At 37.2% G+C, this 18,400-nt stretch overlaps 2 protein-coding genes across 7 annotated transcripts in view; one reads left to right on the top strand and one right to left on the bottom strand.

The window, feature by feature from the left end:
- Positions 1-8,011, top strand: part of LOC110865701 (ubiquitin-activating enzyme E1 1) — a 9,992-nt gene extending 1,981 nt beyond the window's left edge. For 3 of the 6 annotated variants that reach the window (XM_035974663.1, XM_035974661.1, XM_022115024.2), the window contains 6 exons: positions 1,778-2,053; positions 2,704-2,921; positions 3,306-4,091; positions 4,529-5,397; positions 5,841-6,273; positions 7,224-8,011. In XM_035974663.1, the coding sequence (XP_035830556.1) occupies positions 1,789-2,053; positions 2,704-2,921; positions 3,306-4,091; positions 4,529-5,397; positions 5,841-6,273; positions 7,224-7,820 (3,168 nt within the window). In that variant the 5' untranslated portion in view covers positions 1,778-1,788 and the 3' untranslated portion in view covers positions 7,821-8,011. Of the gene's footprint in view, positions 1-1,758; positions 2,054-2,703; positions 2,922-3,305; positions 4,092-4,528; positions 5,398-5,840; positions 6,274-7,223 lie in introns of all 6 variants that reach the window. The other 3 variants (XM_035974664.1, XM_022115026.2, XM_022115025.2) reach the window with 2 other exon arrangements.
- Positions 8,012-8,731: 720 nt separating this feature from the next.
- LOC110865702 (CWF19-like protein 2 homolog) lies at positions 8,732-17,809 on the bottom strand. Its single transcript, XM_022115027.2, has 11 exons — positions 17,662-17,809; positions 15,153-15,257; positions 14,700-15,036; positions 14,478-14,617; positions 14,003-14,332; positions 12,242-12,640; positions 11,299-11,381; positions 10,764-11,127; positions 10,130-10,342; positions 9,230-9,558; positions 8,732-9,121 (listed from the first exon to the last, which is right to left on the bottom strand). Coding segments are annotated over exons 2-11 (2,241 nt in total). The 5' UTR covers positions 15,198-15,257; positions 17,662-17,809; the 3' UTR covers positions 8,732-9,120.
- Between the last annotated feature and the right edge of the window lie 591 nt (positions 17,810-18,400).

Genomic DNA, 18,400 nt, shown 5'->3' with positions numbered 1-18,400 from the left:
ATACTTCTGCAATTTAGAGGTGTTGTTAGTGAATTGGTTTAGATCTTAACAGGAAATGAAAATTGTGAATTTGTATACGTTGATTTTCATTTCGGTGTTGTGTTCTTTAAATTGGCAACTGTTTTAAGCAGTTAATGCAGTTCACGTATGTATATCGTTTATATTTAGGTAGAAGTGCTATTTTTATTGGTATATTTACAGTTGATCTGGTTTTTGTAAGTGATTTGGTTATATTTCTGCAATATAGGCATGTTTTCAGGGAGTTTATATCTAATTTGTCTACGTATGTTGATGCATGAGTGAATTGTTTAGCTGTTAACAGGAAATGACAATTGTGATTTTTGTATACGTTGATTTTTCATATCCGTGTTGTTTTCCTTAATTTTGGAACGGTTTCATGCAGTTCACGTGCGTATATCGTTTTTGTTTAGGTCATTTGTTATTTGCAATAGTGTTGGGTTGTGAAGGATTTGACTAGTAGGGGTGTTCTTTGTTACACTCCTTCTGCATCTAGCAGGGGTGTTATGTGTTATACTCCTTCTGCAGCTAGCAGGAGTGTTCTCTGTTAGTAAACTTTAAAGTCAACAACCCTAATTGTAACTCCCTATATATACTTCTCATTGATGTCTGTAAACCGTGAGCACCTAATAAAGAAGAGAACTAGTTGTGGGAGTGGATGTAGGTCAGATTAGACCGAACCACTATAAATCTTGTGTTCTTGTTCTTGTGATTTAGAGTGTGTGAGTGTGTGTGCTTGCTGCAGATTGTTCTTGTGTTTGTGGAATCGGTGTTCTGGTCCTAACAAATAGGTCTATTTACAGTTCACGTACGTATATGGTTTTGTATGTGATTTGATTATTTATATATATATAGGGAGCCGCTAGAATGAAAACCACCTCGAGTTGTAAGAACCGCGAGAACTACACCCCACGGAGCGCCGTTCGCCATGATTTTTTTTTACAAGTAGATGTGTATATTATAAACACAGCCGTAAAAAATCATGGCGAACGGCGCTCCGTGGGGTGTAGTTTTTTACACCACAAGTTTGGTGAAAAAAAAAAGAAAAAAGAAAAAAAATTAAAAACACCAAACTTGTGGTGTAAAAAACTACACCCCACGGAGCGCCGTTCGCCATGATTTTTTACGGCTGTGTTTATAATATACACATCTACTTGTAAAAAAAAAATCACGGCGAACGGCGCTCCGTGGGGTGTAGTTCTCGCGGTTCTTACAACTCGAGGTGGTTCTCATTCTAGCAGCCCCCTATATATATATATATATATATATATATATATATATATATATATATATATATATATATATATATATATATATATATATATATATATTACAAATTTAGATGTGTTTTCAGTGCGTTATATCTAATTTGTCTATGTATATTGATGCACGAGTGAATTTCTCTATCTCTTAACAGGAAATGACAGTTGTGATTGTTGTATATGTTGATGTTTAGCAAAATAGTCTTCTGTTTACATGATTTTGTTGATATATTATGTTTCTACTTTGTTGCTTTATTGATCTGTCTCTGTGTGTGTGATTTGATTATATTTTTGTAATTTAGACGTGTTTTCAGTGAGTTTATATCTAATTTGTCTATTTATAGTGATGCATGTGTGAATTTACTAAATTCTGTTTATAAATAACGAGGATATCTGAATCTTATGATAATGTGAATTTTGTTTCAACCTTGTTGTATTGATCTGTGTTCGTGCGTGTGTTCATTGGGATTTGACTAAGAATGGTTTAAACCATTCAGCATCAGACTTTATGATTCCTGAAAAGAGATTAGCTGGAGGAGAGGAAGTAGTAGATGAATCTTTGATCAAGAGGACTAAAAGTGACACAGGGTCTTCTTCAACTGTAGCAACCATGGGTGGGGTAAACAACCCTAACGGTACCACCAATGAGAAATCAGATATTGATGAGGATCTCCATAGCCGACAGCTTGCAGTTTATGGTCGGGAAACTATGAGGCGCTTATTTGCATCCAATGTTCTAGTCTCTGGGATGCAGGGACTTGGTGCTGAAATCGGTGAGTCTATTGAGCTATATATATGTGCTATGTGTGCTGATGCATATATGATGTACGCTTGTGAAATTGACTTTTGTGTATGACAGAGGAGAGGGCTACACATAAAACAGTTATTACATAACATATAAATAAATAAAAAGCGTGTCGTCATCTATGGCAATTGATTAAATAAGTTATGCCAGGAGGGAAGTGAGTATACACATAATCATTGTAAGAATGGCATCGTGCTTCCACTGTATATGTATATGATATGACACATTTCCTTTTCAGGTAAGCTTTTTATTTGTTGATTTGACCCGTTATCAGGTAAAGCATGACCCAAATAGACCCAATTATAAGTGTTTATTTGAAATTATTGATACCCGTGACCGTTGGATTTACATTGGCTGTGACACTCTGGTCTTTATTTTACAAAAAGATGATAAACTGTTTTTTAAGGCAACACTGAACCTCTTAATCTGGGTCTTATGTTGGCTTCATGGAAGCATGTACATATGAACTTTTGGTTTGTCATCAGAAATTCTTGTTGAGCCCATTAGCGATACTTTTCCATGAGATGGGAGATTTCTATTTCTTATCTTGAAGTAGTTGTTACTTGTCAGTTTATGTGTAGTATGTTGTATTTATGCATTTATGTGCACTGTCTGCAGCAAAAAACCTTATCCTTGCTGGTGTCAAGTCTGTGACATTGCATGATGAAGGAACCATCGAGTTGTGGGATTTATCTAGCAATTTCATTTTTACGGAGGATGACATGGGAAAGAACAGAGCTCTTGCTTCTCTCAACAAAATGCAAGAACTGAACAGTTCTGTTGTCATCTCTACATTAACAACTGAGTTAACTACAGAGGACCTCTCTGAGTTTCAGGTGATCTTTTTCATCTCTTGGTATAGGTGTTTCTTTTGCAGCCCACATGTGCACCTCTCTAAGAAGCACAAAAACGCCCGCCTAGCATCATCTGATACAAACTAGTCGTCGCCTATTACCGTTTATAGTCATCAAGGTTTCATATTAACACGGATTTTCTTGAGGGTTTTATTACCAAGTTTTGCATGCCTATTACTTCTGAAATTTATTGAAACACAATCTCTAAGATGACTTGAATCCAAAACACATATAAACTGTTTCTTTTATGTCCTTAAATCTGGTATAAAGTGTACTCTAGTCTACTCGCTGAGTTCAGTCATAGGTTCATATTTATGTACTTGTTCATTTCTTGATTACATCTTAAATTTGCAATGCTTGCTGCAGGCTGTAGTATTCACAGATATCAGTTTGGAGAAAGCAATCGAATTCGACAACTTTTGCCATAGACATGAGCCTCCAATCGCTTTTATAAAATCGGAAGTACGTGGACTTTTCGGTAGCGTGTTTTGTGACTTCGGTCCTAAATTCACTGTTTCCGATTTAGACGGAGAGGATCCACACACAGGCATTATTGCATCCATAAGCAATGACAACCCTCCACTTGTCACATTCATTGACGATGAACGGCTAGAGTTTCAAGACGGAGATCTAGTTACATTCTCTGAGGTTCAGGGGATGTCAGAGCTAAATGACGGGAAGCCAAGAAAGGTGATAAATGCAAAACCGTATTCATTCAGCATTGAAGAAGATACCACAAGTTACGGTGAATATAAGAGAGGAGGAATTGTCACTGAGTTAAAGCAACCAAAGGTGTTGCAATTTAAGCCACTGGAAGAAGCACTGAAAGATCCTGGTGAATTTCTTCTCAGTGATTTTTCAAAATTTGACCGCCCTCTGCTCTTGCATCTGTTATTTCAAGCACTGGATAAGTTTGTATCGGAGTTGCGGAGATATCCTGTTGCTGGATCTGAAACAGATGCTCAGAAATTGATTTCTTTGGTTTTTAGTATGCTGAAAGATGGAAATATTGATCGGGTTGATGAGAAAATTGTTAGAAACTTTGCGTTCGGTGCAAGGGCTGTGTTGAACCCCATGGCAGCCATGTTTGGGGGTATTGTTGGACAGGAAGTTGTTAAGGCTTGTTCTGGAAAGTTTCATCCACTACTTCAGGTTAGTTATTTCTTATTGAACATTTTTTTTTTCTTGTTGATCATATGATTATTTATCCAAGTAATAATTAGTTTATACAAGCTGCAAGCCTGCAACAAAAATAATTATCCTAGGGTAAAGCAACTTTTTCTTATTTACATCTTTAACCTAATTATAAAGAATTTTATTTCATTTTTATAATTTATCTCTACTCTTTTCCCAAAATTGTTTTTTTTTTTTTCCTTAGGTAATTGTTTTTTCCTTAGGCAAGTTGCAAAAGGTTAATTTGTTAATGATAGGATAGTCTATATATATCAGTTCTGCATGATATGAAAATTACGGTTATCCCGCCGCGATAACCTATATCTCAAACGACTACTTTGTGTGTTTAGCTTTTCTATGCTTAGAGTGTGCAATCCAACTTAACGGGGCCATTCTATTTTCTTTTTGGTGGACAGTTTTTCTATTTTGACTCTCTCGAGTCTCTTCCTGTTGAGCCCTTGGATCCCGATGACTTGAAGCCCTTGAATAGCCGTTACGATGCTCAGATCTCAGTCTTTGGTGCTAAGCTGCAGAAACAATTAGAGGAAGCTAAAGTTTTCGTTGTAGGATCAGGAGCACTAGGCTGCGAGTTTTTGAAAAATTTAGCCTTAATGGGTGTTTCTTGCGGTAACGGAGGAAAGCTAACAATTACCGATGATGACGTTATTGAAAAAAGCAACCTTAGTAGACAGTTCCTTTTTCGAGATTGTAACATTGGTCAAGCTAAGTCAACCGTTGCAGCAACTGCTGCCACCTTGATAAACCCAAATTTTCATATTGAAGCACTTCAAAATCGTGCCAGCCCCGATACTGAAAATGTGTTTGACGACACTTTCTGGGAGGATCTTAGTGTTGTAATCAACGCTCTTGACAATGTGAATGCAAGGCTCTATATCGATCAGAGGTGTTTGTATTTTCAAAAACCGCTTTTAGAGTCTGGAACTTTAGGTGCCCTGTGTAACACACAGATGGTCATTCCTCACTTGACTGAGAACTATGGTGCCTCCCAGGACCCACAAGAGAAAGGCACGCCAATGTGTACTGTTCATTCTTTCCCGCACAACATTGACCACTGTTTGACTTGGGCTAGGTCAGAGTTTGAAGAATTGCTTGAGAAGACACCAGCTGAAGCAAATGCTTATCTGTTGAACCCAAGTGAATATATTTCTGGTATGGAAAAAGCTGGTGATGCACAGGCAAGGGATAAACTGGAACGTGTGCTTGAATGCCTAGAGACTGAGCGATGTGAATCATTTATAGACTGCATAACTTGGGCCCGCCTAAAGTAACTTTCTTTTTTATACCAGTGCTTACAATTTAACATTTTCTATGGTTCCAGATGAATCGGGTTGGGCCGATCCAGCAAGCACCTTTTTTTTCTCTCTGTTTCTCAAGTTTTATATATAAAGTTTTTTAAATATGGCCAACAATACCATACCACTACAATGATAATATAATATGTGATTACACTTTGGGTGACTTTTGACCCTTATTTCTAAATGGGCTGTGTTTTTTTGTGTGGGCCAAAACCGGTTGGGTTACCATAATCAGTTTTTCTGATATTTTTTATTCAAGTTTTATGCATTATATCACACTTTGGGCTACATTCAACCCGTTTGACCTGTTCGACCTATACACTTTTCAGCTGCTTTATTTTATTTTATTTTTAATTTTGCTTGATGGACCTGTAAACATAACATGAATCAATAATCTCATGTTCTCTTTCAGGTTTGAAGATTACTTTGCTAACCGTGTGAAACAACTCACCTTCACTTTCCCAGAGGATGCTGTTAACACTAGTGGGGCACCTTTTTGGTCTGCCCCAAAACGTTTCCCGCGCCCCTTGCAGTTTTCTGTTGAAGACCAAAGCCACCTTAACTTTGTTATGGCAGCATCCATTTTACAAGCAGAGACTTATGGCATTCCAATTCCCAAGTGGGTCAAGTCTCATGCAAAGTTTGCTGATGCTGTTAGTGAAGTCGCGGTCCCTGATTTCGAGCCCAAGGAGGGTGTGAAGATTGTAACCGATGATAAAGACACTGATATGTCCACTGTATTCATTGATGACTCTGTTGTAATAAATGAATTGGTCAACAGGTTAAAATTGTGCTACAAGAACCTACCACAAGGCTTCAGGATGAACCCGATTCGGTTTGAAAAGGTCCTCTCTCTGTGCCTTTCCCTATGTGTTTATTATTATCTCTTGGTTTCCTGGCTGTGTTAAGTTTAGAGGTGATGATTGTTGACCATTTACTTAAGCACGGGTAAAACGGGTCAAAATAAAAACAATAAGAAAAAACTAGCATAAAAGGAACGGGGTCAAATGCTCAAAAGTCTCCAAAAAGCTATTTATAATGCATAAATACTAGGGGTCTTCATAAACCATTAACACTGACCGAAGGTCCAAACCACCTAAACCAAAGCAAGTCTGCCGGTTTGAGACCCAGATGGTTCGGTTTCGACAGGTTGACGGTTCGTCATGTTTGGAACATGGAACTGGCTGTTTAACCTATATTATTTTTATATTTTATATTTTTTAAATTTGTAATTTTCTATATGTATGTGTACTATAATCATGAACCCTCTTATCATTTAAAGTATTTTCATACAAACCAATTAAGGTAAGTCATAAATGATGATTTATTTCTTGACATCGGAGCATGCAACCGGCTGTTTAACCTTTATTATTTTTATATTTTTTTATTTTTGAAATATGTAGTTTTCTATATGTATTATAATCATGAACCCTCTTTATCATTAATAAGATTTTCATACAAGCCAATTAAGGTAAATCATAAATGATGATTCATTTGTTGACATTTTCTTTTCATTACATGCCAGATGACCTTGGTTCCAAACCTAATCATGTTTTTGAATGTTTATGATGGCGCATCAAACGGGTCAAAAAGTCACCTGGAATCGGCTCAAAAATGGCCAAACTCTTTTTATATGCATAAATTCTCTTAAATCATTTTTATTCGAAAAGTTAATATACTAATTATAAATTTTCTAATTGATTGGAGTCATTGGACAGCAAATATTTTGAGTCAACCCAATCCGAAGTGTTTTGATCCGTATGAACCTGAACCTAATGGTTTTTTGAATGTTTAGGATGATGACACCAATTATCACATGGACCTAATAGCGGGACTAGCCAATATGAGAGCTCGGAATTACAGCATCCCTGAAGTTGACAAGCTCAAGGCCAAGTTCATTGCTGGCCGGATCATCCCCGCCATAGCAACCACAACCGCCATGGCCACCGGTTTTGTCTGCCTGGAGCTCTACAAGGTCCTGAACGGAGGTCACAAAGTAGAGGACTATAGGAACACCTATGTCAACCTGGCAACCCCTCTATTCTCCATGGCTGAACCTGTTCCGCCAAAGGTGATCAAACACCAGGACCTGAGCTGGACTGTTTGGGACCGTTGGATCCTCAGAGATGACCCGACATTAGGAGAGCTTCTTCAATGGCTAGAAAGTAAAGGACTGAAAGTTTTCATTATATCTTTTGGGAGCTATTTTCTTTATAACAGAATGGGTTCGAGTCATGGAGATAGGATGGATAAGAAGATGGTGAGTTTAGCTAAAGAAGTGGCCAAAGCCGATCTCCCTGCATACAGACGACATTTTGATGTGGTGGTGAACTGTGATGACAGTGATGGCAATAATGTTGATATTCCTCAGATCTCGATATACTTCAGGTAGATTGTCTCGTGATATCGTTTTAATTTGTCACTAGAGTCGTGATTCCAGTTTCTAGTCATGTATCGCGGTTTATTGTTGATCTTAAGCAGCAGAGTTTGTTACATTTTATGGTAAAAACCTAGTACACCAAGGTGTTATTACAAGAGTATGCTAGAAACATATTTCAGCATAATGCATTCATGTTCTCGTAATGTTTTTTTCGTCCTTTAGGTGTGTAGGTTGAGTTGCTAAACTAAGATAATTACAACAAACATCGTAGTATTCGTCATTATAGTCTATTTACAGCACACACAAAGATCTCTAAAAGAATGATGTAAGCAGCGACATTACAAAACAGATGTACACAAGTGTAGCCATTAACGTGAGTAAAGATTCCAGCTAGACAACTTTTACAAAGCACATGCAGTAGACATACTAACACATGCACTATATATATTATCTTTTATTCTTTAATTTGTAACCATTTCTTTTTCTTTAAAGAGCACAAATGTATTGACACACCATAAATGCCATGACTCAGAGTGTAGTACGAGTCACTTGCATAATGCTAAGATGGTGGTAGCATGAGTCAACTGCATAAACAACGCACTTTCTTGAAAACCAATTTTACATTTAAGTTTCAAGTTTCAGTTATTAGGTATAATCTTTATAATCATTTTATAATATATTCTTCTAACCCGTCTTCGGCTGTGATCCGGCGTGAGTCTCCCCCAAACACGCCCAAAAACGCTCCCCCACCCCCACGGCGTGATTGAGCGTGATTTCGCAAATAAGCCCCCCCCAACGTGTTTTGAATCACACTAAAATGGCAAATTGTTGGCCGATCACATGCATCCCTCTTTTTCTTGGCCAATCCCCTTTTTTTGTTAGTTTTTTTTATTTAATTCTTTGTAAACAGCTTGTTAAGCGCATTTACTACCGGTTACCCTCTTTATACTTGGGAAAATTTTATAAATTAAGACAAAACTATCGTATGCTACTTTACAAATACTTAAGTGTAAAAGATGCAAACATAAACAAATAAAAAAGGGATATACCTACAAAAATAAAACACCCACATGTTACATTTCAGTTTAAAAACATTTATAACTGAAATTTGTTATATCACCTCTGAGAGCAAACATGCGCATTTTAGGCGCGAGATAAGTTGATCAAAGTGAAAACCGAGCGCCAACCAATCCTCGTTCACGAGTTTAGAAGTACCTCAGGGTTCATGGCCAGAGATCCCAACCGAGATGATCCTTACTTGTCATACCTTGGTTTGAAGATTCCGACAGCCTAACCAAGTCTCCAATCAACGTCTGTTTAGTTAACAAGTGATCAAAATTATTTGCTTGTTCGTCTACAAACAGAAAGCACATACAATAATAGTAGAGTAACAAAGAAACAAGATAAGATAGAATGTATACTAATCGAGTTGCTTGGTCCAGTCAAAAGGCTCCCAATCTCGAGTAAAATTCGCGACAGCTTCTTTCTGGGTGTCGATAGAGTCGTATTTGTTGCGTCGGTGCATGTCTTCTGCAGGCAACTGAAGCATACCCCTTATAACATTCACGCCAAAATTGCTCTTGAACTGCGATTCATCATCGATAACGTGAACAAACCCTTTCTTCAAACCAAACTCCACATGGAAGTATGGAAAGTCTTCTGGTATCGAGTGTCGCAACCCTTTTACACTTGTGTCGATTAATTTCTTGGCATTGTGTTGGCTCCATTCATCTTCGGCTTCATCAATTGCCTGCAAACAATAACAAATATCCTCATTGTCTTCTTTGGTTCATTCATGAAAAATCCAAAAGACTATTGTAATCTTTCATCAGTATGCAAATTAATCAGGTTTTGGGTTGTCATATCTAACATGTTTAAGTTGACCTGTTTAGCCCATTTGACTCAAAAGGTCTACCCACCAACCGGTTTAAAATTAGAATAAAAAAATACATTTAATAATAAGGGTAAATTGCATTTTACGTCCTTTAAGTTTCGGCAAAATTTCAGGCACTGTCCTTTAACTAACGAAATTACAACATATGTCCTTTATGTTGTAATTTCTTTACAACAGTTGTCCTTTATTTTTAATTGCGGTTGTCCTTTATTTTTGAAATTTTTTAGGGAGAAAGGACACCGCCTGTAAAGAAATTAGAACATAAAGGACATTCGCTGTAATTTCGTTAGTTAAAGGACAACGTTTGAAATTTTGCTGAAACTTAAAGGACGTAAAATGCAATTTACGCTAATAATAATGTCACTTTGTACTCGTATTCCATGTTCAGGAAAGTAACTTCAGAAATAAACGAAAACAGTGGACAAACCTTCTTAAAATAAAGAGCGGCCTGTTTACCACCATCTGGAGGCAAAGGTATGCATTCTATCATACAATGTCGGCTCTGCTTTGCGAGCCCCATCACCGTTTCAAGAAATACGACCTCCTTCTCTTGTTTCGCAAACATCATTAGAAGACACTTCTTGAAGTTGCGTATCTCGTCCCACACGTTATCATCCACACTTCTCGTTGCCAACTCATGCTACATAAAAAAAAAATTACAATACCACTCAACATTAATCCAGAGTGTAAATAAAAGAAAAAGTAAAGTACACAGATGGTCCCTCTGGTTTACCAAAATTTTCAATTTGGTCCCTAGCTTTCCAAAAGTACACAAATGGTCCCTGTGGTTTGTACTTTGTATCGTACTTAGTCCCCAGCTTTTTTCCAAAAGTACACAAATGGTCCCTGTTGTTTACACTTTGTAATGCATTTAGTCTCTAACTTGGACATGCTATGACCTTTAATTTGTTGTGTGGAGACTAAATGTGTTACAAAGTACAAACCGCAGGGACCATCCATGTACTTTTGAAAAGCTAGGCACAAAATTCAAATTTTGGTAAACCAAAGGGACCATCTGTGTACTTTACTCTATAAGAAAGTTGAGTGTGACAAAAACTAACCTGCATGGGCAATATGCAACAATGTCCTGGTACAACAGGCTGCCACGGAGGTAACATTAAATATGTGAAATTGGCGATTGCTACAACTAGATGACGTGGCCTCTTAGGATTTTCAAAACAAAAGTTGCAGCGTTCTTTCTGGGTTAATATGCCTTTTTCAAAACGGGTATTTCCGGTTGACTTAGGAGCACCATTGTCGCCTTTACCTCGTTTCTTTTTCTTAGGTCCGTCATCATAATCATATTCATCATCCGCCTGACCAGATATACTAAACTTTCTGTTTTGCATTATTGAACGTGCTACATGCATGTCCGCGTCTTCCTCTTTCTTCTTTTCACGTGTTTTTAAGCCGTGCATTATATACCTATACAGCAAAAGAAACCATGTCAACTGACCAACAAAATCAAGTATATGACGCTCAAAGCAGAGAAAGATTTTCAAAACAATATTCTTTGTTTTTTTTTTCATATATAATGATTCGGGATAAAACTATGGCAAATACAAGCCAGTTTCAGTTGCTCGAGAAAAGAATTACCTGCTTGTGGTTACATCACCCTCTGAAATCGTTCTGTTGGTGGTATCTGCTTTGCGTTTCTCTTCATACACATCAGCCTCTTTCTGAAATAACAAAGTAATTACAAATTACTTCTGATGACACCAAGTGTATCGGATGGTAGAGTAGAACTTAAAGGACATGAAGAAAAAACAGGTTTTAATACAAAAGTATTTTCACGGTGGAAGATAAAAGTTTAGGTCTTAACTTCTAACAAAGTCATATACAGAACTCTTAAAATTTAATATATAGATCTTGAAATATTTTAAAAACTGCTATTTTGATTTTTGATGCATCCTCATAATTTTCAATTAAACTCATAGTTGTCAATAGCGAATAGTAGACGATAGCGATAGCAAGAGCTATTTCCGCTATTTCATGTTTAGCGCCATACACTAGAAAAAAATTAGAATTATTTTATAGGCATATTTTATCACAATACGCTGTATATTTCATCTAAACAGGCTATTTATATTAAATAGTTATACTAAAACAAAGAAAAACCCAAATGGGCATCGCTATTGTATATTAAAACAAAAAATACATAAAAAAAACTAAAATTCCGCTATATTCAGGCCATGGAGTCGCTAATTATCAGGTTGCGAGATATGGTCGCTTCACTATGAAGCGCTTGATAGCAAACGCTATATTCGCTATTGACAACAGTGACTAAACTTAACAGGAAGCTAAATGTTCATCTCTTTCAAATTAAGATCAAGGAGGTCGGTTCATGGCGTTAATCAAGTTTCTCATTGATCTGTTCACTAGATTGTGAGTACGCAAATTTTCAAACACCATGTTTTTCGGTTTGTTCCTTTTCCAAAAAAACGAATTTACCAAAACTTTTTGCTTGCTTGCAACTAAAAGTTTAAAAAAAAAGCAAATAAGGATTGGACAGCTGGACAGGAGCGACGTGAAAACTAACCAGAAGTTTGTCAGCTTCATCATGCTTTCCTTTCAAACGCAGCTGCATGGCTTTAGCAGCCAACTGATTTGCACTGAGTGCAGGCTTTACGTCTGCTGTACTTGATAACGGCTCTTTAGATTTGGATACATCAGGCATTATGTGCGTGTTACGATCTGGACAAGAGTCATCATTTTGCTTTTCTTGCTGCTGCTGCTGAGACTTGAACTGTTGCAGAAAACTCCCATCATTGGTAAACTTCTGCATGCTGGACAATGCAGAAGAAATGACACCAGCATCCTTAACCGACATGTTCTGATTTTTCCGCTTCCCCCAGGATAAGGAATCATCAGGTCTCGGCATTCTCATTTTGGTATGGTGGCGGTCGGGTGTTCCCTTCTTGCTATCCCTTTCAGTGTCCTGGCATCAACCATACATACATCATCAAAAGTTCAAAACAACAAAATCAACTAGAGATCATAAGACAGTCACCAAATTATAAATATAATTATAATCAAGGTTTAAAAGAACGGAAACAAGTTTCGAGGCGTTTTTCCTTTGCCTCACGAGGCGTAAGCCTCGAGGCGAAACGAGGCGTAAGGCCGAAGCGGTATTAATAAACAAATATAAAAATTATATATTATAAAAATAATAATACTAACTAATTTCATCATCAGATTCAACAAGATCGTCAAAAACACACTTAAAAAAGACATGAAATGCTTGAAATTAACACAAAAAGTCAAAAACATCAAAAACAACTATCAGAATCCCCTAAGGCGCACCTGAGGCGCAGCTTTCTTAGCGCCTCAGACCCTCTGAGGCGCATATACATTAAAAACACCATGAGGCACGCCTCAGATTCGTTTTTTGGTCGTTTCGCCTCGAGGCACGCCTCAAACGTTTTTTAAAACCATGATTATAATTATAATTATAATTATAATTATAAATATATACTAAAACACAGCACAATAGCTACAGTGTTTTCTTTTGTCTTTTCTTACTTTTTTCCTTTTCTATTTGTCTTTTTTAGGTTTTTGTTTTTCCTTTTTTAGGTTTTAATCGCAGCCGTTATTGTACAGGTAATGAAACGAACCGGATGATACTGACCGACGGTATTTGTTTTTATTGTTTTCGGTGGATGTAAAACACCTCTTAATATCCTTTCGGTCGTACCACGACTTTTATTTATTTGTTTCTCTTTCAGTTGTTATACCAACTGCCGAAATGGTAACAAACCGAACCGGTACCGACCAAATTCTCACCACGTAGATTTACAGATATTTAAAGCTTTCGTTTATTTTAAACACGTGTTGGTATCTCTTTGGACTTATCACAACTTTATCTTTTAATTTTTCTCTTTCAGTTTATTATATCGATCGCCGATATCGTATCAATAGCGTAATGAACCAAACCAATATCGAACGGATTCCTGCTATTAACGATATTTTTAACATTGCGCACGCTTCTGTTTAAAATTTGTTAAAAACTGAGTCGCCCTGCCACAGAGCGCATGTGTAACCCACTAGTTTTTATAAAGATGGAAGTGCAAAATGGTCATGTCAAGTGTTCTAAATTATTTGGCCAAAAATAAACAAAAAATGATGGAACTAGATTATCTGTTAGCAGCTAGAGTCAACAGCAGTGGCTTTGTTGACTTTTAACCTAGTGAACCTTCTACCAAGGTTACTCCCTCGGAGATGTATTTTTCCTTCAATAAATATTGAATGACTTATGTCTAATTAAACACAATTGAAAATGAAGAATATAAAAAATGCTTACATTTTGCTGATCCCTAAACTGCGTTCTTATCCTGTTCTTGATGGCATGAAGGTGGGCATGAGAAGGTGCAGCAGAACCTGATGCCACTGAAACCGCCAGTTTACCCAATGAGCCCCAACGCTCTCCAACTACCTCATCAAGGTTTTTTCCTTCACGGGCTGCTTGCTCCTGAGCGCGTTTCAACGCCTTAAGCCTCCAGCTGGCACCACCATCTCCTACTACAGATGTTGACAGCAGATTACTCTCTCCTTGTTTCTCTTCCTCTTCTGGGTAACCACTTCCATCGTTCTTCAAGTAAGGATTCAGCTCTCTTGGATTCGCCTTTTTAATCTGATAATAAAAGCTATATATGGTTACTAAACAGCACTAATTGATGATGCAGATATTTTTGCATACACTGAATACCCAAAGAAAGATATTAAGAAGTAAGAATGACATTACATATAGTAGTTACGATAAATATATGAAAGCATACCTCCTTAGCAGGTGTTTCTTCTAGCAGATCAGAAGAAGCTAACGCAGATTTGGGGGCCACGTCATCTTTAGGTCTAAGCATCCACTCCAAACCCATTTCTTTCCTTATGATGTTTTCGGCGTTCGGGGAACGAGATACACCTGCAATACATAAAAATAAATCAAGCAAAGTGAATATGTGAATCCTTAAAGAGTACTAAAAAAATAATCTCACAACTCATACCATCCTCATCGGATTCAAAATTCTTGTCTGATCTTTTCTTCTTGCCGTTCTTCTTACGGCTTTTCTTGCCAACTTTATCTTCATCATTGTCATCGTCATCACTGGAATATTCTCTACTCCTCCTTGATTTCTTCGACTTCCCTTTCCTTTTCCTGCGCGTCCTTGAATCATCATCACTGTCACTTTCACTAGCATCTGAGGAATCTTCTTCCGAGGAATACCACTTCTTTTTAGACCGTTTCTTGATTCTCTCGGATCCATCATCATGATGACGAGACTTCTTTTTCTTCTTATGACTTTTCCTTGTGTCAGAATCACTTGACTGCTCATCATTAGCCTACGAAAGATCAAGAACCACATTTTAATACAAATGCAACGCCACACATTTGCAATAATATGTTGATGTGATTAGCTGAATTATAAAAAAAAACGCAACCAAAAAACGATGCTTACTTTATCCATCTGATCACGTGGTATAAACTTCAAACCTGAAAGCATTTTTCCCTCTTCTTCACAACAAATTTGATCAATTTCAGAAGTGCACAAGTGAGAAATATCCTGAAAAGAATAAAATCAAATAACAATGTATAACATGTAGGGTCAAAAAAACAGCAAATAATGATAATAAAAGTATAAAACAACATGAAACGATTTAACATAGATACAATTAGTGAACAGCAATTAAATTTAAACTTAACCGAATTTTAACCTAATTAAATAAGTAACTTGTTCCTTCAATAGTTTCTAAGTTTAACTCCACCAATTTCTAATATAAACAAATAAATAGCAAGCGAAGTTAGGGTTCATAGATTTGTGAATTAGGTCTAGGATTCGGGTAAACGGGTATGTAGATTCGGGTAATCAGATCGGGTATCATCTAATCTCATACCAGCGAAATAGCTTTTTTCCAATCCATGTTGTCAAAGACGCAAGGCGCAGGCGAGGCGCATCGGCCTCGCCCGGAGCCTAGGCGCAAGGCGCAAAAAAAGCGTGGCCTTTTTTAAGAAAAGCGCACATAGAGAAAAAAAATATAAAAAATATGTTATGCTTTGAAAATAAATAAGATTCCACATATAAAATTAAAAATGAGTTTCTGAGCTGGAATTTGGTTGAACTCGTGCGTGTCCGCACGTCCTGCGGACACGAATGCAGCCCCGAAAACCCGGGCCCGCGTGAGGCAGTTTTTGCACGCACTCGGTTTCGTTTTTAATGGTCATTTGTGTTGTTTTACCTGTTTTCCTGCGCCTCAACAACGTTTTTTGCGCCTAGGCGCGCGCTTTTTGCGCCTCAGCACCGTTTTTTCAAAAAAAATCCCATTTTTGCGCCTAGGCTACCACCAGGCGCTATAGGTGCGCCTCGCTGCGCCCGGGCACCTAGGCGCGCGCTTTTTGCGCTTTTGACAACATAGTTTCCAATCCCAAACTTGGCCCAATACTCGTCAGGTATCAGGTATACCAGTCCCAAATGCTTCGGGTTTCGGGTATACCGTCGGGCTGGGTTGTTTGGCTATCCCGTTCCTCAATACTGGTTCCGGGTATTTAGTTAATCGTTTGACCCAGAGAGAGAGAGACAGATGATTCAATTGGCGGACAAAATTTAATTCACTAATCTTTAAACTCTTCTTAACAGAGACCAGAGGCCGGAGAATGCTTCATCTGCAACAGGTTAGGGTTTTTCTAAAACTTACTCCCCTTTATTTTTATTTTTTAAATTTTAGTTGCTGTTAATTTTTAATACTAGAAAACGTTTATGCATTTTGATACATTGTTTCAAGTTTGTGTTGTGGACAACACTATTTGTGAGTTTATATCCATCTATATACATAATCCTGTATACATTAGTGATAAATTGGCCTACATGCTAAATTCGTTTGTGTGATCCGTTCTCTTTTTTTTCCGAGAAACAAAGCAGTTTGAAAGCTAACCCAAAATAATCAAATCCATCCTGACCCAAACTCATTTTAACCTAGACCCATCGTGACCTTTTTCTTAATCTACCCATCCTGACCCAAACCCATTCTAACCCAAACCTCACCTGACCCATTAGTCCATTACCTAAACCCACCCAACCTATCCACTTTGCTAGGTCTACTAGTAGCTATATCATTTGATGTATTTAGAGTAAAGTACAGTTTCAGTCAGTCCCTGAGGTTTACACCCAATCACATGTTCAACCCTCATTTGAAAAAATTCAACAGCCGGGTTCCTGTGGTTGTCGATTGCTAGAAATCAAGTCCCTGTTAACATTTTCTGTTAGTCAAAGGTTAGTTGACCGGGGCAAAGTTGTCTTTTACCTACTAATTTGAAGGGCAATTTGGTCAATTTGATTTATATACCCCCAATCATCCCCTTTTGAAATCATCCTTCATCTTCACCGGATTTTTATCATCTTCATCACCATATCACATCTCTATCTACATCAACAACACGTACACTCACCCCACAACTACAACCACAACCACCACCACCACCAGTGGCGAAAAAAATTTCTATCCCGTAGTTTCGAGGTGTATGTTCGGGTCGGACGCCCGGTGATTCGATTCAGGTTGGGTCAAACATTAATATCAAATAAAAACGTTCTCAAACATGTTCGGGTCGTCCATGATTTTTATGTAATGTTAAATAGTTCGACGAGGCTTTTGATTTTAATAATGGGTATAACAATATCAATCTTTTAATATGAGTATTTAAGAAGTTATATAAACATTAACACACTTATAAAAGCTGTTAAAACAATGTCACTAACACAAGTTAACAAAACAAATCACCCTAAATTTCAAGTTAACAAAACAAATCTAATAACACAAGTTAACAAAACAAATCACCCTAAATTTCAAACTCTAATAGTTACAGAAAGATTCAACAAGTTTAGGGCAAAAAATCGGACCAATTTCACCCCTAATTTCAACCTAAATCACATCAATTGAAGCCCTAAATTAAACCTAAAGATAAAAAACACATACCTGATTGAAGAAGTCGAACTCGAACAATACCACAAGTAGCGCAGCCCTTCTGTTCTTCTGTTCGGCTGTTCCTCGTCTCCTCGTCTCCTCAGCAGTCAGCGAACAACCCTTCTGTTCGTTTTTAATTGTCCGTAATCCCCAAATCCAGCGATTTGGGTTTTATTTTTGATAGAATGTTAGGTTCATATAGGTTGTGCTTTTATTTTAATTTGGGTTTTATATAATGATTTATGGGCTATAAAACAATCTGATTTGGGCTGAATAAATCTGATTTTGGTTTTTTTATTAAATATTTTATTTGAGCTATATAAATATTTTTTTTATAAAACCGGGGGTCAAAATAACAATATGATTTGGGCTGAATAGATTTGAATTTAGGTTTTTTTATTAAATATTTTATTTTGGCTATATAAATTTTTTTTTATAAAACCGGGGGTCGAAAACTTATATATCTAAAAAAATTTTAAAACCGGAGGGTCAAAAACGCATATACCTAAAAAATTATATACGCAAAGTACATACGTAACACTACTGCGCGAAAAAGTTCACCCCCCCCCCATCCTACGCCCTGACCACCACCTCCGCCGCCCCTCTCCCAACATTTCTGTAACCGTCTTCATCCAGATCTCCCAACATCATATGGGTTACAAAGGATAGTTCCATTTAAAACTATTGAAAAAATTAACTACTTGAATAGATTTACTGATTTTCGAGTTAACATAAAATACAAAAACTAACA

This window comes from Helianthus annuus, chromosome 6 (assembly GCF_002127325.2).
Source record: "Helianthus annuus cultivar XRQ/B chromosome 6, HanXRQr2.0-SUNRISE, whole genome shotgun sequence".
NCBI classification, from domain to species: Eukaryota; Viridiplantae; Streptophyta; class Magnoliopsida; order Asterales; family Asteraceae; genus Helianthus; species Helianthus annuus.
Note: the sequence above shows the minus strand (reverse complement) of the source record. Positions and strands in the feature narration are given on the sequence as shown.